The 24494-nt window shown below is 46.5% G+C and overlaps 1 protein-coding gene across 1 annotated transcript; it reads right to left on the bottom strand.

The window, feature by feature from the left end:
- Nucleotides 1-1668: 1668 nt before the first annotated feature.
- LOC103816445 (transmembrane protein 182-like) lies at nucleotides 1669-17318 on the bottom strand. The gene is made up of 5 exons (XM_009090425.4): nucleotides 17143-17318; nucleotides 14567-14684; nucleotides 12558-12656; nucleotides 9922-10059; nucleotides 1669-3179 (listed from the first exon to the last, which is right to left on the bottom strand). Exons 1-5 carry the CDS (start codon nucleotides 17293-17295, stop codon nucleotides 2950-2952), a joined length of 738 nt encoding a protein of 245 aa, XP_009088673.1. The 5' UTR covers nucleotides 17296-17318; the 3' UTR covers nucleotides 1669-2949.
- Between the last annotated feature and the right edge of the window lie 7176 nt (nucleotides 17319-24494).

Raw genomic sequence — 24494 nt, 5'->3', positions numbered from 1 at the left:
CTCTACAGTCTCATTCTTTCTTATTGCTGTGACTATTAGATATATACCTAATATGGAGAGATTTTCCCAACCAAATCCCTGGGAAATCCAGGGATTTGATGAGGTTACCCAAAACCTCAATACCAGGCAACAATTGGATGTGCTCAATACCAGATACTTAAAATAAAACATCCTCTGTTCAAGAATGGTTCAAAGCCATGTGGTTTATTTCCAAAGAATGATGGAATTTTGAACTATTGCTTGTTCTAGAGCTGATCCAGAAAGAGCAAGTCTCCAGGGATGCTTTACTCCCTAAGGCATGAATGCATGATTAAGCTAAATGTATTCCATAAATGCCTTGATGACATTAAACTAAATTTTTTAAAGAACAGATGGAGAAAGTTAATAAATATTTCATTCTATAATATAAAACTCGCTTCTATATTCACAACTTCAGGGATCCTCAGCTTCACAGATATCAATAAGTCTGATGGATTTCTTGCTGCATTCTCATTCTTCTGCCCTGGTGTCTCTTATGGGATCATCATTTCTGCATGCTTGGATTGTTTTATGGGATCAGTGAAAGGCAAGTGACTGTAAATCTCGACCTCTTCTGCTCCTGGATTGTATACTTTTATTCTTTGTGACCATAAGTGTTCATCTCCACATTGAATAGATAATTAAATGACAAAAATTATTCAAAGGGAATTTATAGGGGGAAATTATACCTTGAAGAACTGATGGGGAGCAGGCATAACCCAAGGAGAATCAGGAAAAATAAAACAGTTTAGAATGGCCAAATAAAACACTAACATCTCTGTGTGTTTGGGAATGTCATGAAACATCCATTCACTGGGAAAAAAACCATTATTTTTACCTGCACATCCCAATTCTATCAAACAAAATTTCTATTAAGGGAAAACAGTGTGAATATTGCTTAAGAACTGTAGCCCAAGCCTGTTATTCATATGAAAGAACTAATCTTTACATGGGGGAATTACAATTCCTCACTCTGTGTATGCCATGAATCTTGTAAAAGAATAATTAGAACTTGCTCCGAAAGGAAAGAAACGCCAGACTTGAATAATATTTTAGGAAGAGCATTAACAAACATTTTTACACTGCCAACAATCTTCAGTGCTTCCTAGCAGAGATTTACATTCCATTATTAATTAACTGCACTGAGTCAATAGTGTGACATAAAGCTCAGGAGATGCGAGTTGAGCAAACTCCGACATCCACGAGAGCGGCGCGGTTTGAGAAGTTTGATTTAAAATTTATGCAAATGAGCTCAGCAAACAAGGACCCAACAAACTACTTCAAAGCACCACGCTCCAGCCCGAAAAAACACGACAAGATCAAATCTTTGTCGTTTCTCAAGTGTCTTTACAAACCTCTGCCTGTTCAGGACAAAATCATTTCACCCCCAGTACCTGGATAGTTTGGTGGAGAATTAGGAGGTGACTGCTCTTCATAGGGTCACTGCCACATCAGCCTGGATGACTGCAAGAATTTAAATGTATTTAAATGTTATATAATTTGTCATTTTGGATCTGACTCTTGTGAGGTGCCCATAGAATACAACAAGGTCCCAGCTGAGCTGCCTGATAGGGCCGACCAAAACAAAGCAAAAAAAATAGCAGTGCTACTGTCCCCAGTCCCATTGCTCCAGTTCCCACCATCATTCCATTTTTGGGTTGAGAAACCCCCAAACTGCGTCCAGGGAAAATATTCAATTCAGAGTAATGACAAAAATTATTCAAAACAAATTTATAGTGAGAAATTGCCACTTGAAGAACTGATGGGGCACTGACACAGCCCAAGGTGATATCATATTATCATGCTGTTGTCCCCCCTCCTTTTCCTTCAATTGGGATCAACTCTCAGGTTTTGGGTTGGGAGTACCCACAAAACTGCATCCAAGGAAAATATTAAATGCAGAGCAAAGCATTGCTGTAAAAAAATACTAATTAATTCACGTTATGTTTCAAGCCACAAAAATTGGTTTATTCCCTTATTGAAGGTTAGGTTAGGTCCAGGTACATTTGTATCTCCAGAATCAGGGCTTTTAAGGAAGAAAAAAGTTTCTCATGTTTCCCGACATCCCATTAAAATGGTTGTCCTTTGATGTCAATTAGAGCTGGCCAAGGAAAAAAAATCATCCTTAATTGCTTTTTAGAAATGGACATTATTGCTTGCACCATCGCAGCCAGATTCGATTTCCTTTTACTAGAAACCAGGATGCTGGGAATGCTGTAAAACTCCAGCTCTGCTGAATATGGATGTGGAGCTCTGCTGCCAGAGAGCTGCTTTCCCTTGGGCTGTGGAAAAAACTGGTGCAAACCCCACCAACCTGCTGAAATATCTCCAAAGTGGGAAAAGGCTGGAGCTGGATGTTCAGCTGGGGCTGGTTTGGGATGGGCAGAGGTGGGAGCCAGGCTGGGAGAGCTGGGGGTGTTCACCTGGAGAAGAGAAAGGTCCAGGGAAACCTTCCAGTGCCTGAAGGGGCTCCAGGAGAGCTGGAGAGGGACTTGGCACAAGGGATGGAGGGACAGGACACAGGGAATGGCTTCCCGCTGCCAGAGGGCAGGGCTGGATGGGATATTGGGAAGGAATTCCTGGCTGTGAGGGTGGTGAGACCCTGGCACGGGGTATCCAGAGAAGCCGTGGCTGCCCCATCTCTGAAGGTGTCCAAGGCCAGGTTGGGTGGGGCTCGGAGCAACGTGGGATAGAGGAAGATTTCCCTGTCCATGGCAGGGGGTGGAACAGGATGGGTTTTAAGGTGCCTTCCAACCCAAACCTTCCTGGGATTCTGTGGATGCTCAGGGCTCCATCCCTGCCTCCCCATGAGAGTGAGTACAACCTATCCCCACAATTAGAGCTACAAAAATGATCAAACCCTCAAAACTTGGGTGTGTTTCTTTACAAGGAGCATCACCAAATTTTCCCAGAGCCTTTTCCACATTTGCCTTACTGCAGGGAATCCATAATGTCTCTGCCCACCAGGAAGAAGAGGAGTCCAGAGAGTAACACCAGGGGCACCCCGGCGGCGGCGAACATGAAGGACCACCCGTAGTAGACGTGCACAGGGACATCATCCAGGCACCTCTCGCTCCTCTCCAGGAGGATGTACTTCTGGAAGTCAGCTGCAAACTCCTTCCACATCACAAAGAGAAACACCAGCAGGAGAAACAAACCTCCTGGGAAGAGAGGCAAAACTGAGTTATCGTCTGTGCAGGGAACGCAGGAATAAAGGTGAGAAGAGATCGCCGCAGCTTCTCATCCGCGCTCGGCATCAAAGCTTTGTGTGGCAGAGCTGCTGCTCCTGATGCTGCTCTGCAGGTTCCTCTGGAAGCTGAGGCCACTGCCCATGGAGAGCCCCACACCACAGTGACCAGTTCCTGCCTCTGACTCCTCCTGCTTTGACCACCAGCACTTCTGAAGGCTCTGCTTTGGCAGGGTGAGGCCAAGGAGAAACGACCCAAGCAGGGCTGATGTTCCCAGCAGGACCTGCCTCCCTCTCTCCAGGGTGGGATGTTTCACCTTTTCCCCTTTTAATTTCTCAGAGATTAATGAGGAGACACCAAAACTTACTTCTTCCTTTTTTTATCTACCCTGTCAAGCAGTGTCATAGCCAATCCCCACCAGGAACACAAAGATGCCATGATAAATCCTGGAAAAATTCTGGCACTGCCACCCCCAGAGCCAGCAGGGCCAGCACAGGGTGGGGTGGGAAAGGCACACAGACATGAGATATTAATCTTAGGTGGGCTGCTAAATACCAGAATAATAACAGGAATTATTACAGCAGCTTAGGCCACGAAGCTGGAAGCAGATGACAAAAATTAGAGTGGCCCAAATCTCATTTACCGTGTATCTTTAAAAAATGTATATTTCTATGGTGCAATTTAAACTCAACATCCATTAAAACTAAACAGTGACGGTGTGTTGACAGGTCTGAAAGCAGTTCAGAAATATCTGATCTTGCTACTTCACAGGTAGAAGCTGCTATTTTTAAATGGTGCTGTATAACATATAGATAAACACACACGCACACATATGAAAGAAATGCATCACAGCTTACATTATTTTTATGGTTGAAGTGAACTGCTCGAAATTAATTTAGTTGACAAGTTACCACACAGTTCTGTGGATGTGTTGTGGCTTCTGCAAGATTTAATTTCTCCCCTTGCCATTTTTAAATCAAAGGTAGTTGTGGTGTATTTAATTATTCTTTCTGGCAGCTTACACACACCAAAATCCAGCCCTTCTGCTAAGGAAAGGAAAGGAGTAAAGATTGATGTCGATTTATCTGCTTAGGGAGGTTACTGAATCTTCAGTCAGAGAAAACACGTCTGTGTTTCACTGTGATTCTGTTTATAATGGTTATAAAAACATCTCAGAGACAAAAATAAGACTCACATGAAGGTAAGAGGCTTCAAAGTCCTCACTAGGAGGGAGATAGAAGTTGCAGTTCCCTACCCTAAGCTGTCACATTTACTAAACTGCCTGCCATGCCCTAAAAAGACGCAATCTTACCAATCAAAAATGGGTGTAGCCATATAAATATTCTTTACATCACCCCACACTGAAATTCCAGCCATTCTCCCTGACGTGGAGGAGTCCTTGTTTTTCCTGGAGAGGCAGACAAGGAGTTAAACAGCAGCTGCTGGAACATTTGCATGTTCATTGAGGTTTTGATACCACTTGAAATTAAGTGCACAAATAAATATTTTACACTTACTATGATAGTTGTATGCTTAAAATAGCAATTATTCTACTATAAGAAAGCGGTGGTGTGTTCAAATAGTCGTATGTCCTTTACAAAATACAATGTATTGATAAGAAGGCAATTAAGTCTTTATTACTGATGTAATTTAAAATTAAATTAATTAGATAGCAACTGAACCTTGAAAAGTGCTCCTTTAAAGATCAATTTCTATTTCATTAACTTATAATACCTACCGTAGGAGACGCAAATGAAAGCGCAGCCCCGGTGGGACAGAGAACGTGGGTATGGAAATGTACTTTGGAATTTCGCTTTAAATAACCAGGAATTCTGTGTCGATTTCTCCCAGGACAATTTATATGGCCTAAGTCTCGTTTTTTGAAGTAATCAGATCAAAACCTTCCAGTTCTTACTGAGGAGGGTGTGGGAAGTCCCATGTGTGGGTGGCACCATCCCCAACTTCTTCAGCAGATAAGGAATGGGAATTGGTCCCTCCTCTGGCCTCAGGAGAAGCTCCAGGTCTTGGCATAGAAGGATTTATTATTAAACAGGTGCTGGAAGTGATGGCATGGCCATGGCATCTAAATTAAGAATGTTTTCACACTCTGGGCAAATGACAAGAATATGTAAAGCAAGCAGCCTTCTTCCCTGGAATAATTACAGCTGAGTGATGAAGAATCCCTGGGATTTACGTGATGTCCTTGGTGGGAAGAGAAAATCAGAAGGGCAGGGGCAGCCACAGGATGGTGGGAGCTCAGGAAGGGCAGCTCACCAAAATCTGCCCAGCCAGAAATGCTTGTTTGAAGCAATCACAAATGTACCTGAACTTGCCTAAAATGTGTCACACTTACACCGATCAGCCTCTTCATCATGAGAAAATCAGAATGTTCCACTCCTACGTTACCAAAGTGTTTGGCATTTTTGTTTTAAAATGCTGCTGTATTTGGGATTTTTCATCTGTCGAACAGGTTTCACTTTACTCCTTCCTTTCTGGGGCTTTTAGTGTTGGGCACAGCAGAAGTTATCTTTGTTTCCTGCCAGCTTTGGATGCAGAGACACAGATTCCATCCTGCTTTGGGCAGCAAAATAGAAAAACTGGAAAAATGTAATATTCACTCTGAAACAGGACACTGGCATTGGCACCCACAGCCGAGACACAGGGTGTGCACTGGGTTTGGGTGAGTGAAGACCTCATCAGACCTCATCCCCATGCTCCTCTCAGCATCCCTGTGTTTTCTCCACCAGAAAATTACCCAAGTGATTCCTTTCCTTGCCTCCTTCTCCCTCTTTGCCTCTGTTCATTAGGATGGTACTGGGAAAAATTAACTGCGAAACTCCATCTCCAGACTGATGAGGTCAATGGCATCTTCTGGGGAGGGGCTAATTGCCAGAAAATTGCAGTGGGGTATTAAATCTGTCTCCTTTGTGCACTGCAGGTCTGGGAGCCTGGAGCCCCATCCCCCTCTCCCAGCAGAGCTGCATCTGCCATGTGGGCAAATTGAAGTGGAGCTTTTCCTTTCTCTCACTTTATTTCCCTGTGACACCTTTATAGCTGCTAATTGTGGGGACAGGTGAGTGAACTCAATCTTTAACTCTTATTTCTGGGGAAGCTACTGAATTTTTGTGTAATCTGCTAATTAGGAGAATAATGAACTTTGACTCGTTCTCCTCTCCCGCTCGTTGCCTCTTAAGGATGTTAATAACAGCGAAATGGAGGGGTGACCTTCAGCTGCCCTTCCATGACTGTCAGCCTTCCCTGCACGTGGGGAGCCCGAGACTGCCAAAGTGGAGCTGCTCCCTTTGGGAAGCAGAATCTGAGCACAAAAGCCAGCACTTTAACTCACAGGAGTGGGTAATTGGCCCTGTTTCCCCACGCTGTTGGGTCATGCTGAAGAACAGGTTGGTCCCATCGTGGGCAGGGATGTGTCCCATCATCCCAGGTTGCTCCAAGCTCCGTCCAACCTGGCTTGGAACACTTCCAGGGATGGGGCCTTCACAGCCTCTTTGGGCAACCTGTGCCAGTGCTGCACTTCTAAGTTTGGTCTCTAAAATGCCCAGAGGAAAAGAGAACCGAGGAGCACGAGGCAGGAAAAAATGAAGGACCAAAATGAAGGAAAGTTGTCTCAGCAACTCAAAGAGCTTCCAGAAGCTGCAGCACAGAGCTCACCCAGCCCTCTTGGTGACAGTGCAGTGACAATTAACCAGCCTCTGACTACTGAAACAAAGGGACAATCAGGCACCAGGCAGGATCTGGCACCCCTTGGAAGCGCTGAAGCTCATTCCAAGATGGGAAATGCCAGGAGGAAAGCGGCACACTGGCTCTTGCCTCCTGTATTCCAGGTGCTTTTGGGAGAAGGCTGGCAGGGAAAACTGCTCCGAAAACGGCCTCAGCTGCAAAGGCAGCACCAGCAAATATCAGATTGGCTTTAGCTCTTTCCAGAGTCACCCAGTGGAGGAAATCCAGAGAAATTGTTCCACTGCTTTGGAAGGGGTCTCAGAAACACCTCCCAGAGCAGCCAGTTGGATATTGGAGTGGCACAGTCAGATTTTCCCTCTGGAACACACAGTAAATAAAAGCCATCCCAGGGGGAAATCCAAAGGGATCCAGCTGAGCCATAACAATCCTCACCCTTTGGCACTGGATTCCCCCAGAGACAGATGGACACACCGCGCTCCTCAGGCTGGTCATCCATAAATGTCTGGGAATGCATTTGCACCAGTGGTGTCTTTAGAGCCTTTTGGTGGGAAAAGTGATGTCATTTTGCAAGGAATAACCACACCTTCTCCCAAGAGCAGGGAAGTGGTGGGCAGAACAAAGCTGCTGGTGAAGGGTTCCCTGGGAGGCTGGGACATCCCACAGTCCTGGTGCTCCATCTCCCATTCCTGCTGCCAGACCACATTCCCACCCTGCAGACTGCCAGCTTTTTCACACTTCCTCAAGGAGAGATCCTTTCTGCAAGGGAGGTTAATTAACACTGACCTGCAGGCCATGATTTCTCCTGCATCATCCCTGCACATCCCGCTTCCCAAAGGAAAGGCATGGCTGGGGACTGGAGCCCGTGTTAAATCCATTGTTCCTACTGCTTAGTGCAATTATGCTAAATATTTTCAGAAGGGATAACGAGAAAATAACCATGGAGGGATGCAACCCAAATCCATCCAGAAGCCAGGGCCAGGCAGGATCCAGAGGTGTGGGATCAGGATAAGCCCCTCGAGTAAAAGGATCAGTTGAAACACTAAGGAAACTTTGCTGAAAATCACAGTGAATCCTTCTGCTATCGTTTGAGTGGAAAATACAGCAGGAAGTGTCTTCCAGCTGAACTCCTTCCCCCCAATGGCTGTTAATAACAATGATTGCTGCTCAGATTGAAGCTGCATTAATACAAACTTCAATTTTAACAGCAGCATCTTTGTCTAATGCCAAGAGGTTTATGTGATGCATAATCAGCTCTTCCAAAAAGTGTCACATTCGAAGCCCCAGCCTTTTAATCAAGGAGTAGTAAAATACAGTGGAAAAGCAATGAAGAAAAGGGAAAAGAAAAAAAAAAGAAGACAGTTGAGTATTACTCAGCCTCATTTCTCTGATATTTCTGCCCAATGTGCAGGCTGGACACACTCCCCAGGGACATCTGCTGGGAGCCTGGACTACAGATGGGAAAGGACTTCCTGCCCTGGTACAGCCCTTGGATTATCCATTATGGGATCATAGCAACCCCATGGAAAATACAGCCTTGGGAATCTGTTTGTGGAAAAGGCCCAGAGGGAGCTGGTGACAGCAGCTGGACACAAACCCAGGGGTGCCCAGGTGGGCAAGAGGCCAGTGGCACCTGGCTTGGGTCAGGAATGGTGTCCAGGGGATCAGGGCAGTGCTGTCCCCTGGGCTGGCACTGCTGGGGCACCTCCAGTGCTGGGGGCAGCTTGGGGACCCTCATGACCAGAGGGACATTGAGGGGCTGGAGTGAGTCCAGGGAAGGGAATGGAGCTGGGAAGGGGCTGGAGCCCCAGGAGGGGCTGAGGGAGCTGGGAAGGGGCTCAGCCTGGAGAAAAGGAGGCTTAGAGGGGACCTTGTGGCTCTGCACAGCTCCTGACAGGAGGGGACAGCCGGGGGAGGTCGGGCTGTGCTCCCAGGGAACAGGGACAGGAGAGGGGACAGCCTCAGGCTGGGCCAGGGGAGGCTCAGGTTGGAGATCAGCAGGAATTTCTCCATGGAAAGCCTTGTCCATCTCTGTCACAGGCTGCCCAGGGCAGGGGTAGAGTGACCATCCTTGCAGGAATTTAAAAGTTGTGTAGATGTGGTGCTGTGGATGTGGGTCAATGGCAGAACCTCTCTTGTTAAATATTTTCACTAATGTTTATTGTCAGGCAGCAGGAGCTGGTGAAGGATCTGCAATTAAGCAGTGGTTTTTCAGAGAAAGCCCTGATTTCATTATGAAGTTCTTCACTTGGCACAGCTCAACTGAGCTCCAGCCTGTGGCTGCTTGAGTCATAAAAGAGCTTTTTTCTGAGTTTGAGTCACTGGTATAAATCAAGTATTTCTAATACTGAAGCCAGTTATTCCTCTCAAATACAGAAAAGGAAAAAGCCCAAGTGATAATTCAGTGGAATCATTGGTAACAGCAGTGGGAAAAATGAATAAATGCCTATTTTTAATTCATTTTCCTGCAGTGCCATCGTTTCATCTTTTCAGGTCTCCTTAAGCCAGCCCTCCCATTTTGGATCATGGGGTTTGCCTTTCATCCCTCCGTGGGTTTCCAGCTCTACCAAGGCTGACAGCAGAGGAGCAGCCCAAATGCAAAGCCTGACTTTGGGGAACTGAGCAGGACTGATGCTGCCCAGACTGAACACACCTGCAGGCTTTACTGAAATGAAAGGGTTGCATGCAGGGGTAGTAAAAACAAAGGGATTTTCAAAAATCTCAGCCCTGCTTGGACTAAGGACTATCCTGCTAAAGCCTGGCTGAGCACAGAATCATGGAATCACAGAAGGGTGTGGGTTGGAAGGGACCATAAAGGAGGCCACAAGGACCATAAAGGCCACAGACAGGAACACCTCCCACTGGCCCAGGTTGCCCAGAGCTCCCAGGGGTTCAATCCTCATGGGGAAGAGGGAAATAATCATTTGCTGCTCCCATCAGAGCCCCATCTCCCACTGCAGCACTTCATCCCCACCTGCCCCCATTCCAAAGCCAGCCTGCCCCAGCCCTGTCCCCTCACCTGAGAGCAGCAGGAATCCTCCCCCAACTTTGTAGGAGTGGGGGCTGGAGAAGGGGACCCCACAGACCAGCAGGAGCCCCCCCACGAGCCCGGCGGCCACGGCCAGCAGGATGAACGCCGTCCAAAAACCTCTGTACACTGCAACAGGAGCAAAGTCAGTCAGAAAGGAGAGGGAAAGAGGCTTTCTTCAACCTCAGAAACCTTTTTCCTAATGATGCCATGTTGAACTCTTGCTTTAGCAACAGTAAAAACAACAAGCTGTGATGCTGCTGCGCCAGGCAGAGCTGAGGCTCCAGCCCTGCCAGGGCACCTGGAACAGCCACGGGTTCAGGGGGAATGTCATGGCCCACAGAATGGGACTGGAAAGAGGCCAGAGGGTTGGGAAGGTTTGCCAGGGAAGCACACAAAAAAAAGGGTGGGAGGAAAGGACACCGCTCTGGCTGTGCTGGGAAAGGTTGGAAAAGCTTGGCAAGAAAGGAAAGGAAATAGCAAAATTTGGAGAGGTGGATTCAGACCACAGCTTTGTTCCACTTTAATTAACACTTCAGGAAGGTGCCAGGCTCCTGGTTTAAAATAAAGCAGCGTTTGCTAGCAGGACTGCAGGGAAAACAGGAGCTCATGAGTTGCCCCATTAATGGCCTTGTTAGACCCTGGGAAAGAGAAGGGGCAGGAGAGCAGCTGCCTGTCCATCCAAGGAATTTGGGGGTTTGGCTATCACTTCATACAGCCAGCCCAGGCAGAGCTGAGCCAGCTTGGCCCATCACATCCCATGAGATGGAACAGGATGGGATGTAGCCCACTAACTCAAGTCTCCCAGGAGCCAAGACTGCAGACACTGCCATAAACCTTATCCAAAGGGAGTGATCCTCCCTCTGACAGCCTGCTCCCCATCCCCTGATTTATCTGATCCCTGGCACCACCACATCTTGCCCTGCCAGTTGTTTTCCAGAAGCTCCAGCTCGATTTAAGCTGAGCACAGGCAAGTGGGTAGTGCTGAAACGATTCACACTTGAAAGAAAAATGATACAGAGAAGATGCATTTTCCTCATTTGAAACCATTTTGTCAGGAGAGCCACTTAGGGAGAGATAAGTATCTTGAACTCTCCAAAACCACAGAATTCATTTTCATGTTTAACCTCCCGTCACCCGTTTCTCTCAGGGAGCCTAAGAGGATGCAGATAAGGCAGAATTATCTCTGGAGCAGGTAATAGCTGGAGGACCCCTCTCCTTGGACAGCCTGCTGCTCTGTCAGCCTTGGCAATCGAGGAAGGGCTGGTGAGAAAGAAAAGGTGTTGGCGGCAGGGTGTTCTCCCTGCTCCCCCCGGGGGTTTGCAGAGGATGGGGCAGGGGAGGAGCCCGGGGCTCCATCCACCCGAGCCACCGCCGGTCCCCCGAGGGGACGGGGACAGGCAGAGCCCCGGGGGCAGCCCCCACATCCCGGCACCTCCACAGAACCGCTGGGGTGGGAAAGGACCCCTGAGAACCCCGGGATGGGCCAGGGACTGTCCCAGGGGACACATCTGGGAGGGTTCCACCGCCGGGCTGACAGGCAGGGACTGATGCCACCAGAGCCCTTTACTAGGATGGAAGAAACAGTGAGTGTGTGTTTATCAGCAGGACCATCCAGAACCGGGACGCTGTGCCTGTCTCTCCCAAGCAGAAACAATCCCGCTGCTTATCCCGCGGGTTTGCTGCACATCCCGCACCAGCTCCTCCTCCTCCTCCTCCCTCCACAGCTCCCCGGATCCATTCCACACCACGGAGCGTTCCCCGGGGCAGGAATTCTGCACAGCCAAAGAAATGAGCTGCCCTTCCTCACATGCTCCTACTGACAATATTTTTTTTATAATTAATTTCTCATAGAAAAAAAAAATAAAACAAAATAAAACTAAAAAAAGGTACTACTAAAGGCTAAGGAAAAGGTCAAGATGTTTGTTTGTGCAGAATGTCTGCCCTGCATCCCCGGAGGCAAGGCAGACTGATGCACACTATTTAAAGAAATCAATTCATTTCAAAAAAGATCATTGAATTAATTCTAACTGCTGCCACCAATTCAGCAAATTAAAATTCCTAACAGCAACTGATTCATTAAAGAACTTGGAAAATATAGAGAAACATAAATAAAAATGGACCCAGTTGAAAGGAAACTCTCCAACTGTGTAGTGTTCATTGCTTTAAAAATAAGCCAGTCCCTTACGAGAGTTTTCTAACAATTTGGGCTTTAACTGCTTTTCCAGTGCTTGTTTATTTTGTATTGCAACAAATCAACACCTGGGCTACCCCAGAACACCAGACTCTGGGGCCGAGTCAGCACCTGGGCTGGGTTTGGGTGGCCTGGCTCCATCTCCTCCCAGTGAGAGAGGAGATGGGAGAGATTGGATTCACCCTCCTGCCCTGCTCAGCGGGAGGAGCAGGAGCTGAGACCCCTGGGAGGGAGCTCAGCCCATCCCAGCCCTCCAGGCTGGAGGAGACAACGTGGGAGAACCTCCAAGCCAGCAGGATTGGCTTCTGAAGGAGCTTTCCAGAGGTCTTGGCTGTGTGAATTTAGAAGGCAAACCACAGGATTGACACACATCCCAAATCTCTGCCTGATCCCTTGGAGAAGGAGCTGCTGGGGGAGAGGGAAAGAAACTCACCTGCAGTTGTGTCATAGGAGGGATGGGGGAAAGGTGCCACAGCAATGGGCATGGGGAAGAGGTAGCCATGCATGCAGAACTTGGGGTGGGCTTGGCTGGCTGGAAAAGACAAAGAAAAAGAAGAATTAAATCCCACTTTGCTTTAATTTCCTTCAAAATCAGTTACAGGACCGAGGTAGTGATGTGCTGTTGTGCAAAACCTGCAAAACCCTCAGTGAAATCAGAAGGCTGGGGAGGAAAAAAAAACATAATAAATCTTGTTAGAGAGAAAAATAAAAATAGAAATAATGATTATGAAAGAGGGGAGATATCAGAGGATCTGAGACTGCTTCTTACACATCTTCTCATCTTCCTAACCTGACTCTGAGGTGGACAAAAGTCATGAAAGATGGAACAACTGAAGTCCCTGTCAATATTTTTGTTGCTGTTTTCCTCCAGAGAATGTGCCTGACCACCTGGAAGGGTCAAAATGTTTGGGTACCAGAACAAGGCACTTCCAAGACCTCCAGCTGGTGAGAAGGAAAAGCACAATTAGAATGGAAGTGCCCCATCAATATTAATACCACTGAGGCTTATCATGATTAACAGTAATAGAATGAATGTTAAATGAATTAATTAATGGTTGGCCACTTATTTAAATATGTTCCCCAGCTCAAAGGAGCACTTCATAATAGGTGGACATTAGTTCATGCTAAATTGACTATGGAATACCTATTGAATTAATTATTACATCCACAAGACCAGCAAATTAATTTGCCATGATCAATCCTATTACAATAAATACCTAAAGAAGTAGCAAAAAATTTGTCAGTTATCAGAGTGACTCATTTTACTTCAGGTAAAATTACATCATGTATTTCCATATAATGTAATTCAGTAGCAAACTCCCTGTCTCAAGTCTGTCCTTTTTTATCTCAAATTTCCAGTGTGAAAACCCTCCCATTGCTGAGTGGTGGCGGGAAGTATTCCTGCAAGATTTTACAGGAAACAGGTCAGGGGCTGGGGGACAGCGAAGTCATTTGAAATTTTAATCACTGTGGAGTAAATTTAGTGTGGGAACCTGCACTATTTGCAGGGGAGTGCCCTCTGAGGTGATTGTGCTGCCCCACAAGCTCAGGAACATCTTCCATCGAGGGCCAAGGTTTTTGGGGTGTTTAAAGCCTTTGCAGAACTCATTTAAAATCTGGGGGGGTTTTTTATCCCAAATTCTACTGTAAAGTTGTGGCTCCCAGCAGGGCTGGTGCCAGGCATGTCCTGGTGTGGTCTCAGTCCTTTCCTACTCCAGGTGGGAGCACCTGGTTCACTGGGCCAGCCCTTCACTGCACGAGGGCCACCAGGGTGCCACCAACCAGGGTCACAGAACTGGTTTTATCCCTTCCTTCAGTTTGTTTTTTTGAAGAGTGAATGTGTTTTCAAAAAAATAAAGGACTTTGCATCCCGCTCTTTATTCTCAAGTGTAATTTCAATGACCTTAAAAAGTAAAAAAGGTGAGAACTTAAAATAAAATGGCTTTCCACTGGTCCTGGCACCCGGGGACACCAGGAACGGGCAGTTCCAGCCTTCCCAGTGCTGAAACCAGTGGGAGCTGGGAATGCTGAGCCCCTGGAAGGCAGAAAAAAGGGACAGAAGAGCGGTGGTGGGAAGGGCATGGGCCCACATCTACAGAACTTTGCTGAGCACGAACATCAAGAGGTTTTGGCAGGGAGGGGGGGGAAGGAAGGGCTCTCCTTGCTGGTGGAAGCCAACACTTCACATAAGCTTGTAGGTGATCAATTAAATCATGAGGCTGCAACATTTCAGGGAACAGCCCTCTGAGAGCAAAACCCAAGTCAAAAAATGAGCAGAGAAAGGGCAGAAAAAGAGTGAGCCAGCTTTGCTTTTGACAGAAGATGAGGATGACAAAAATGAAATAAAAACTGTCTCCTCATCCCTGGGAGCACTTCCTGTGTTTGTTTCCCGTTCAGCTGTGATGGAGTGCTGTGGCTACAGAGTGGTGGCATTGTACTCACTGTACCAGAAGGCCCAGATGCTCTCGGGGTGGCCCTCACCAAAGAACCAGCACCGCCAGAAGAAACCCTCGTGGTGGAAAGTGAGGATCTCCTTCCCAGCCTCTGCTGGAGTTTCAGCCTGGGGAGGAACAAAAGTCCAGGATGAAACAGGGAACATCATGGTACAAAGAGTGCAAACTTTGCTTAGACAGACATTGATTTAATTTTTTATGGGCTTTTCATTTGTATTTTGAGTCAGTTTTGGAGAGATTGGGGAACACAGAGGAGCTGCTGTCCTTGACTTCCTGCTGTGTCACAGCTACGAAATGTTCTGGCAGCAAACTGTCCTGCAGACCTGCACAGACCATTTGCCTCCTTTTCTCCTGTTGTTAAAGCCCTGCTGGCCAGAGCTGGATGGGACTTCCAGGGAGCTGGGCGTGTTCTACCCCTCAAACACCTTCCTCCAACTCCCAGACCAGACCTATGAGCACAAGATTTTGAAGGGACAATATTGCAAAGCCCAGTCATGGAAGATTTACCAAAGAACTTATTGAAATTATCCTCAAAACCAGCTTTATCTTCCCCACACACAGTTTGGTAAAGGAGACAGGTCTGTGACAGAATTTTTTGACAGATGGGGAATGTCCATAGAGGAATGGCCCCTGGGAACCACAGAAAGGAGATGGGATTCAACAGGGAGGTGCTAGAGGTACTTATCCTGTTGGGTTTGGGTTGGAAGGGACCTTAAAGCTCATCCAGTGCCATCCCTGCCATGGGCAGGGGCACTTTTCACAATCCCAGGCTGCTCCAAGCCCTGTCCAGCCTGGCCTTGGGCACTGCCAGGGGTCCAGGGGCAGCCCCAGCTGTGCCAGGGCCTCACAGGGAAGAATTCCTCCCCAATATCCCTCTGGCACTGGGAGCCATTCCCTGTGTCCTGCCCCTCCCTCCCTTGTCCCCAGACCCTCTCCAGCTCTCCTGGAGCCCCTTTAGGCTCTGAGCTCTCCCCAGAGATCTTCTGCTTCCCTCTCCTGATGTTTTATGCATCACATTACAGCAGAGCTCTGACCTGATTCTGCTCTTACTTTCAGGATAAAGCCCTGACTATGACAAGGGGAACATTCAGCCCTGAAACCTCCTCAGCTGGTGGCTCTGACTTGGTGCCTCCATATTTCACTGAGCCTGCCAGATACTCAGCCCATCCTTATCTGTAAGGGACAGGATTTGACAGTTTAAGAAAGGGCAGAGAAGGTAAAAACAGAGCTTGTTTTCCACAACCAGCAACAGAAATAGAAATAATAGAAACAGTGTCTGAAATAGAAATAAAATAGCTCAGAGGGAAGAGTAAGAGCAGTTCCTATTTCTGCCTGGTGCTTTTGAAGTCACTGCCTCAGCGTCAGGCTCCCCAGCACTCGGCCAAGAGCATCTCTGAAATGTTTGAGATGCTTATTTGTGTCATGCAGTGCATCACCTCTGCTCTCTCCACTTTTAAAAACAACTAAAATGTGAAACAATTAACACTGTCACTTCCCAAGTGCACAAAACACAAGTGGCACTTCTCTGTCTCTGCCATCCCCAGGCTTCACTGAGCTGCCTCTTCAGGCATTTTTTTCCATCGGAATTTTTTTTTTTTTTTTTTTTTTTAGTTGGGAAAGTCATTTGGAACCATGACTCAAGCAAACAGTGCCCTACATTTGATTATGGGATTCTGAAATGAAAGAAAAAATATTTCTTGCTGGCATCATGATGCCTACCCAGGGTGACTCACTGCACCAGGAAAAAAATCAAACCTAATTGGATTGAACTTTGAAGTAACAAAAAGTCTGCACACAACGAGGATCCTCCTGTCATTCTGTAATGGAAACCACACATTGATTGGCACAAAAACATTTCGGGGAGTGGGTGGCTGGAGGAACTGATCTGGTTGTTATTTCATTGAAGAGTTAGACAACAGCAAGCGCAGCAAGAATCCAGCTTGAGGGATCTATAAACGAGTGACACCAGCCCTTAGCACTGAAATATCAAGCTGTCCCTTGAAAACTACATTTCCTGCCAACTAAAATCCTATATAAACCTTACTTTGAGGATATCCAGGCCACTGGTCAGATGAGCAGGAACCTGTCTGCTCTGCTCTGTGTCTGATGTTCACTTTAGTTTGGTGTCTGTGCTGCAGCTGCACCACTTCAGGTGGAAGGGACTGCCAAGGCCCACACTTTCAAACGTGAACTAGTTTTAAATGAAGAAACTACAGAGGGAGAAATCTTTCAATGGCAAATATCAGGAGATTTCTTTTGTCTTTAGAGGGAAATGCTGTCAACAGCTAAAGCTCTTACATTTTTGCCTTTCATTCCTTAATGTTCATATCTGCCAGATTACAGAGATCTCTTAATGCTTCCTAGACACAATTTACTTCAGTCAAAATGCTCAATATTATGGAAAAGCTGGGTCAGATTTTAAAGAATATAAAGTTTTACCTCAGGCTGACGTTTTACATTGACAGGTCACTTTCATCGAGCATAAATATTATCAGAGAATTCAACATTTTAAGATCTGAAGTTATTTAGGCAAGTTCTTTGAAAGCACAAGATTTCAGAGCTCACCCCCCTGGTGCTCAGAGTGCCGTTCCCATGCTCCAAGACCCCGCAGGTGTCCGTGGCCAGGAGCCAATAATCCGTCCCAAAGGCGGCGAGGAAGAGCAGCAGCCCGGAGCCCCCGAGGATCCCGGCTGCCAGGGCAGCTGCTCCAGCCTTCATGGGGCAGCAGGGGGGAAACCAGCCCAGGTGGAACTCAGAACAGGAGGAAAAGCCCCGAGTTTCCCGGGTCTCTGGGAGAGAGGGGCCAGAGGAATGCTATTTTTGGATGTGGATAGTGATCTCCTGGCTGGTGTGAGTTTCAGTGGGTGGTGGGGCAGGACTAATAAAAGCAGATGACCTGGTGCAAGCCAGCAGCTGTGGCATTAGGGATGATGACAAGCAGGCACAGAGGCAGAGCAGGGAGCCATCCAAGGGGACACATGGCTGCTGCTGGCAGAGGAGCACAGCCAGGAGCCCTCAGGACACAGCTCTGGGTCACAGGTGCAGAATTCCTGGGACACCAGGGAGTTACTCCCATCCCTCCCTGCACACACGAGCAGAGGAGGACTCAAAGGTCTTCCCCACAGCCTGGAGCCCGTGGTGTCCTCAGCCACCGTGGTGCCACCCCTCCCTATGTCCCCACAAGTGGCACTCCTGGAATTTACATCTCCTCCTTCCTCTGAGCAAAACTCTGATGTGGCTTTTACAGAAAGTAACCCCAGGGATGCAAGAAAAACATGAAAGCACTGGGAGATCTTAAATATCCCAGCCCTCTTGGGAGGGGTGCAACCACCACCTTTGCACCGGGCAGGTCCCCCTGGAGCTGGCCAAGGAGCACACAGGGACACAGCGGGGATGTCCTGCAGCTCTAAATGATGCTCTCCCTCCTGCCATGGAAAAGTGGATTCTGTGGATCCACAGCCCTCCCACCCACCCAGCCTGCTGTGGGAGAAGTGTCTCCAGAGAGCAAGGACTTTCCTGCATGGAATTTCACTGCCATTCCCTTCCTAATGTTTTTGGCTTCTGCTGGAGCATCTGCTGTAGATCACTGCCAGGAATGGGATGCCAGAGTAGGAAAATTATAATTTCTGTAGGGCAATAACTATATTCCTGTGGCATGCCAGGAGGTTGGGAGAAGAAATTTAAATTACAGTCGAAAATCAAGTTCTGATTTTCTAACCTTAGCCTTAGTCATGACCTGCTCCAAACAGGGAGGTGATGATGTTGACTTCCCTATCCTATGGGAATTTGTGTTGCCAAATTAATTTCCAAATCAATTTCATATATAAAGTTACCTGTGAACATGTGGGTATCTCAAAGCAACTGCACACTGGTCGGGGAACCTGGAGAGGATTGGGAAAAATTTTGACTACACTTCTTATTGAGGCATAGAGAGTGATGAATGTTCTCAATCTTCTGTTGTGCTTCTATAAGCACAACAGAATTTAAATTATAATAATTTATTTTATCCTCTGCATTGTCTTTCTTAAACATTGCAGGGGTAGCTGTTAAACAACACATCAGACTTCTCTCCCTCACTGTCCCAGGGGCAGAGTTGCTCCTGGTTTAACCTGAGCACGTGAGGAATTCCACAGGATCCAGAGCAATCCCTTCACTGACACAGGGAAAAGGAGAGCTGGGACAGGGTGCAGACTTTCCATCATGCAGAGTCAAAACTCAGGCACAGAGCTGGGATTCTGCAGGAATAAACACACCCTGTCCATCCCTTTGCCCTGCCATTCCACTGGAAACACTCCCAGCTCTGCAAGGGATTTCCATGGAGGTTCTTGTGCCCAACCCTCCCTAAACCTCCACTCATCCCATTCCTACACAAATTACCCCTCTTCCCACCCCATCCCAGCATATTCACTCTTTTCCCATAGCTTTGAACAGCAATAACACACCAACTCCCAGTCACTGGTGTTCACTGCTGCCCTTTGTAGTGAACACAAAATACAAAATACAACTTATCTGTCACCTAAATAACCAATTAGTGCAATTCCAATCAGCCATTTAATCACCTGTCTGAAGTGACAATGACAGTTGGTTGCCATCTCTTCGTGTGATCTCCTCCTCAAAGCTGGACAGGGCTGACAGGAGCTTTGGCAACGCTCGGAGGAGCTGGGTGAAAACAAGGATTTGCACACCAGGAGTGAGGATTTTTTTTTTGTAGCTCACACTGCAATTACATAAAATTAAAATGCAAAGTGGGCACTTGTGTATTTTTGGCTTTAAAAAGGGATTAATGCACACTTCCAAATTTCTGGGTGTGTTTTGAGCCAGCTGTATCTGGCACTGCTGGTTTTGTCCTTCTGCACGTCCCGAGTTAGTGCTGTTTGCCATTTGGAAGTGTCCTCTGGAATTCTGGGTCCCTCTGGCAGCAAAACTCTGCGTGGCTGAGGCAGAACTCTGCTGGTGCCCAGCCCTGGCTCTCCACAGGATGCCTTGTGCCCAGCCAAACATCCTCCAGATTCTGAGGCTGTGGAACAGAAATTGAGTTCCCAAGGTTGAAATGTCTCTCCATCCCACTCCTGACAGGTGTTTCTGCTCAAAGACAGATTGGACAGGGATTGCAGCAGCCTGGTCCAGTGGAAGGTGCCCTTGCCCATGGCAGGGTTTGGAAGTGGATCACAGTTAAGGTCCCTTCCAACCCAAACCATCCTGTGACTCCAGGATGATTCTATGACTCCTTGTCACAGCCCCAAGCACATCCCCATCACCTCCAGGATCCAAAAAATTCCTGGGCAAGGAGACCACGTGGTCTCTCCCACAGCCTGTAGAAAGTGGGAATGGTGACGTTTGTGTTGGGATTTTGGGAATGCCACACAAAGCCAGGGGGTGAATCAACCAACCAGCCCCACATTCCATGCAAAGGCAGACACAAATACCATTTAACTCCCAAGGAAAACAGCCCTTCCTCTCTTCCCTTGCCTCTCCTGGTGCCAGCAGGGACCTGCCTTCAGCATCCTCTTATCCAGAGGTGAAATGATGGTGCCACCATGGGCAGCTCCAGGACTTCAGTGGTTGAAAGGGAAACTTGTATCCTGAGCATTTTATTAATTCCTAATTAACCCTGAAGAATTTTTTTTGTTTTCCCTTAATCTTTTAAACCAAAATTGTGACTCTCCAGAACACACATATTCTAGCAAGAAGCTGGGGCAAGTCAGCTCAGATTTTTCACAGAATTGGGTGTTTTACCTTTGAATTGATCAAAGACTCCATCAGCACAGTCTGTGTTGTTATTTCCTCTAGTTTGATCCATGCTCACAGAAAAATTTACATTTTATGTAGATAGATCAACATATTTTCAGTCTCTCATGCAGAAAGCAGAGGATTTCTTGGAATTTGATAAAGAGATGAGTTTCCAGGGCTGTCTTTGGACATTTCACCGAGTCCCTTTGGAGATCTGCAGACCTTTCCTCACTGGAGCTTGGCCTGACAATCCTGGGTGGTGAAATCCTGGAACAGGCTGTTCAGGGAAAGGGGGAGTCCCCATCCCTGGAGGGATTTAAAAGCTCTGTGAACGTGGCACGTGGAAACACAGGTCAGTGGTGGTCCAGGGGAATGGTTGGGCTCCACGGCTTTAGAGGGCTTTTCCAAAGGAAATGATTCCATGGCTCTGTGATCTGCCCTGCTCCAGAAGATGTCCCTCAGGGTCTTTTCTTAGGTAGGTCAGTGAATCTCTCTCAAGTCTCTTGTTTTACTCTTTTCTCCCCAAACCTCTGAACAAGAAGACACAAGGACAGCAAAGCCAACCAGAGCACAACAAGAGCAGCCCAGCACTGCCAACTCTACCTTGGAACAGCCACCAACGTCCCCAGTGGTTTCACAAAGAGCATTCCCCCAGGCTGAGCTTGGCTGGGAGAGCTACAGACTCCCATGTTGACATTTGCCCCTTTAATTCTGCATTAAAATGATAATCTCCAGTTCATCTCCATCACACGCTCCTTTTTCATCTCTCCCGTCTCCACGTCTCTTGGAAGAAGCACATAAGCCTGGATGTTGAAAGATCCCTAATGGTTCTTCTGAGGCTGAATCCCCTCCAGGACTTGATGTCAGTAGAGAAAAAAGCTCAAATTTGCCTCACCTGCTTCTCAAGCGCTGCCAGCCCTTCCCAGGATTAAGTCATTATAATCTCCTTAAGCAGTCATGAAATAAAATAAACACAAGTGTGGTTTTCTGTTCAAAATAAAAATACTGAAGTTCACATGAGGAAATGCTTTTGGAGTTGTGAGTGCAGGGGAGTTTTGCCTGATTTTCCAATGCAGCTGACTGATGTCTTTGCAAAGAGTTTTCTGATGTGGTTTTTGGGCTCTCACTTTGCCATCGAGCTACTCCCCCTCGTTAACAACTTTTGCCCATTTTAACCTGAACTTTCCACAGACTCCTGTAAACTCCCAGAGTAAGCACAGAGCAAAAACTCTCTGAACTCCTAAAGGAATCCAACCGATGCAATTTATTTCCACAGAACCATGCAATATTCAATGATACACTGAATCCGTGTTTTTAACACTTTTTAAAGGACTAAAACCCTGGAAAGAATTAATTAGGCATGCTCTGAAGCCTGAGCACTTAACAGTTTTCCACTCAGTTGTAGAATTTTAAGACCACCAACACTGGATACTGGCAAAGATTATCAAAGGTATTCTGGGCTGAAATACAAACTAGTCAGAGGGCTGGGCCACTAAGTGACTGGAAAATATTTCATGAAAGCTTTAGCCAGGCTATTATATTTTGTAAAGAAATTTTAAGAAAAAATCCACAGTATCCAGAAGGTTAAATTTAGGGCAGAGTGACTCACTGGGAAAAAATGTCCTGCTGGGAATATTGTCTTCACTGCAGATCAAGCAAATTGTTCATGCAGCAGAGAGGGATTGAAGGACCCAGGACTCAAAGTGGGGCTGGAAGGGAATGATGGGCTGGGATCCACAAAGGATCCCATGCCTGAGCACGGGAATGTGGGGCTGGGCTGGAGCAGCCTCTGCAGCCACTGCACACCTGGAGCCAGAAACCTCTGGAAGTGCCAGGAGCTGGGAGATGCTGGCATGGAAATGTCCCTCGTGCTGATTTGAGATGAAAATGTACCATTAAAAAAAAAAAATGAAAGGATTTTTTTTTTTTCCCACATCAGATGAAATTTCCATTCAATTTTCTGGCTTTCTTCCAATGACTACTGCCTACAGCAGCATTGCAAAGAAATCTACCCCTGCCAAAACAGCCACCACTAAATAAGGTCCTTGATAACCCATCATGACATTGCAAAGAACTGAGAGGAGTCTCAACTGGAAAAAGTTCCTTATTTAAGTGCCTGATGCTCAGAAAAATGATGGATGCTGTGCAAAGATGACAAGGATGGATGCAAGACAAAGATGTTACAGACACCCAGGTATTTCAGAGAAAAATAACACAGGACAGAAGCAAAAGCATAAAACCAAAATAAAAGAGCCAAAAAACCCCAAACAAAACCCAAACAAGAATCAGTCACTTACAGTTTCTATCCTTGATTAAAAACTCCTAGACAAGCAAATTTATTTTATTTCCTTTTTGCTCTCCCACTACAGAATAAAAACAATTCACCTTAGTAAATCCTCCTATGACTATTTACAGTGCAGAATTTAAGGAGCAATTTAAAACACTGAGGACATAAAACTGCAGGTGAACAGGGACATTCCAGCCCCAGAGAGCTGAGGACCTTCAGGTTCAGTATTTTTTCCTCTCTCCCTTGTATGCAATGGCTTTCACCAAGGAACAACCACACCAATTTTATTTCCTTGTTACAATTGCTTTCCTCACTCGTGATTTGGGATCACTGGCCAAGGGTTGAAGGAACTGCTGGTCCAAGAGGATCTCTTGGATCTTCCCTGATCCAACAGGATCTGACTGGAATGACACCCAGAGACACCCCTAAGTGTCCCCAGCTCCTGATGGTGTCACCAGCAGAATGTTGAAGTTGCAAGGAGAGAATAACTCAGAGATGATCCCTCAACACAGCGACTTTAATTGAAACAGAAATGTAGAACAGTGCAGCATATTCATAAATGCCTTAGATTGTATAATATATCACAACATTTCAAAGATGGGCTGTTTTCTAAACCAAGTACAGCCAAACCCACACGGCTCCCATGCACATGGATTAAACTAGGAAAAAAACCAAAACTGTAATAAATGGAAGATGACAATGAGCCTGTATTAAAAACCATGCATATGTACATGTATGTATATACAGGTGTAAAACACACATCTATTGCTAAAAACTCAAATTTTCCTTTGCAATGAAGTGAATTTCCAGTGATGGAGGGACCTTCAAGTCAACATCAACCACCTCAGCTAATGCCAGGACACCATCAAGGGTTTTTTTCAGAAGAAAATGAGACCTTGGATTATTGCAAAGCAAATTCACCCAAATTTGGGCCTTTAATTTAAAAGGAAAGCCCCAATGTACCATGCAGGGGTCTCCTAAGGGAGAATTTCTGCCCACAGGAGACTGGTTCTGTGAGCCCAAAAATATCATGGGGGGAGTCTGTGAATTCCTACAGTTTCTTTTAGTGCTGTTTCAAAAAGAGCCACTCGTTCAGATTAAACACTCTTGGATCAGAGGAAGGAGAAGAGAAAGAAAAATGTCAACACAAAACTAAAACTTGTCCTGTCAGGTTCAGCAAGGACAAGAATTCAAAGGCTTGAACTTACCTGGAGTTTCAAATAAAATTACCCAAAGCTGGGGCTGCCTGTCTTCCTCAGCTCCTATCCCCACAGTTTTCCTGCATCTGCTGTGCCAAGGGCTCACACCCTTCCTGGGAGGGTTTGGGTCACCCTCTTGGCACTCTCAAACCCCTCTAAACCCACAGCTCCCAGCTATGGCAGCACAGATCATCCCAAAATATCTTCACAGGATGAATGCGACCAACCACAGCAGAAACCTCTCCCATCCATTTAAGGGCTGTCACCCTCATCTCCTGCCATCACCACTGGCTTTGGAGCCTCCTCATTTTAACTTTGAGGTGAATCATTCCTTACATAAATTCTCAAAAACCAGTAAGAAGATATTTCTATCTTTTAATTCGGCTGCAATAATTCTCCATTAGCAGAATTGTGGCTGGGTGTGGGACAACCCCTCAGGTAGGACACAGCCCCTCACTTAACTATGTCATTTAACTTTGGGCTTCATGAGATTCATGTTTATACTCAGGATCCATCAGTTCCTGAGGAGAAGAAGAAATCTGTTTCTGTTTCTGCTCTTTCCTCCATCCCCTAATAAAACCTTCTTTGAGATTATCAAGTTTTTCCCAGCCTATAATCCAAATGCTCCCTGCTGTTTAGCCTATCCCTGAAAACTAATGAGAAGATCCCATATCTCACCTTATTAAAACATCCTTCTTGCA

This window comes from Serinus canaria, chromosome 4A (assembly GCF_022539315.1).
Source record: "Serinus canaria isolate serCan28SL12 chromosome 4A, serCan2020, whole genome shotgun sequence".
Classification (NCBI taxonomy): domain Eukaryota; kingdom Metazoa; phylum Chordata; class Aves; order Passeriformes; family Fringillidae; genus Serinus; species Serinus canaria.
The sequence above is the reverse complement of the archived record's forward strand: the minus strand, read 5'-3'. Positions and strand labels throughout refer to the sequence as shown.

Coding starts and splice junctions, on each gene's coding strand:
- LOC103816445 (XM_009090425.4), bottom strand. CDS start 17,295: ATGAAGGCTGGAGCAGCTGCCCTGGCAGCCGGGATCCTCGGGGGCTCC. Junction 12,657..14,566: donor CATCTGGGCCTTCTGGTACA/GTGAGTACAATG, acceptor TGTCTTTTCCAG/CCAGCCAAGCCCACCCCAAG. Junction 3,180..9,921: donor AGGATTCCTGCTGCTCTCAG/GTGAGGGGACAG, acceptor CTCTCTTCCCAG/GAGGTTTGTTTCTCCTGCTG.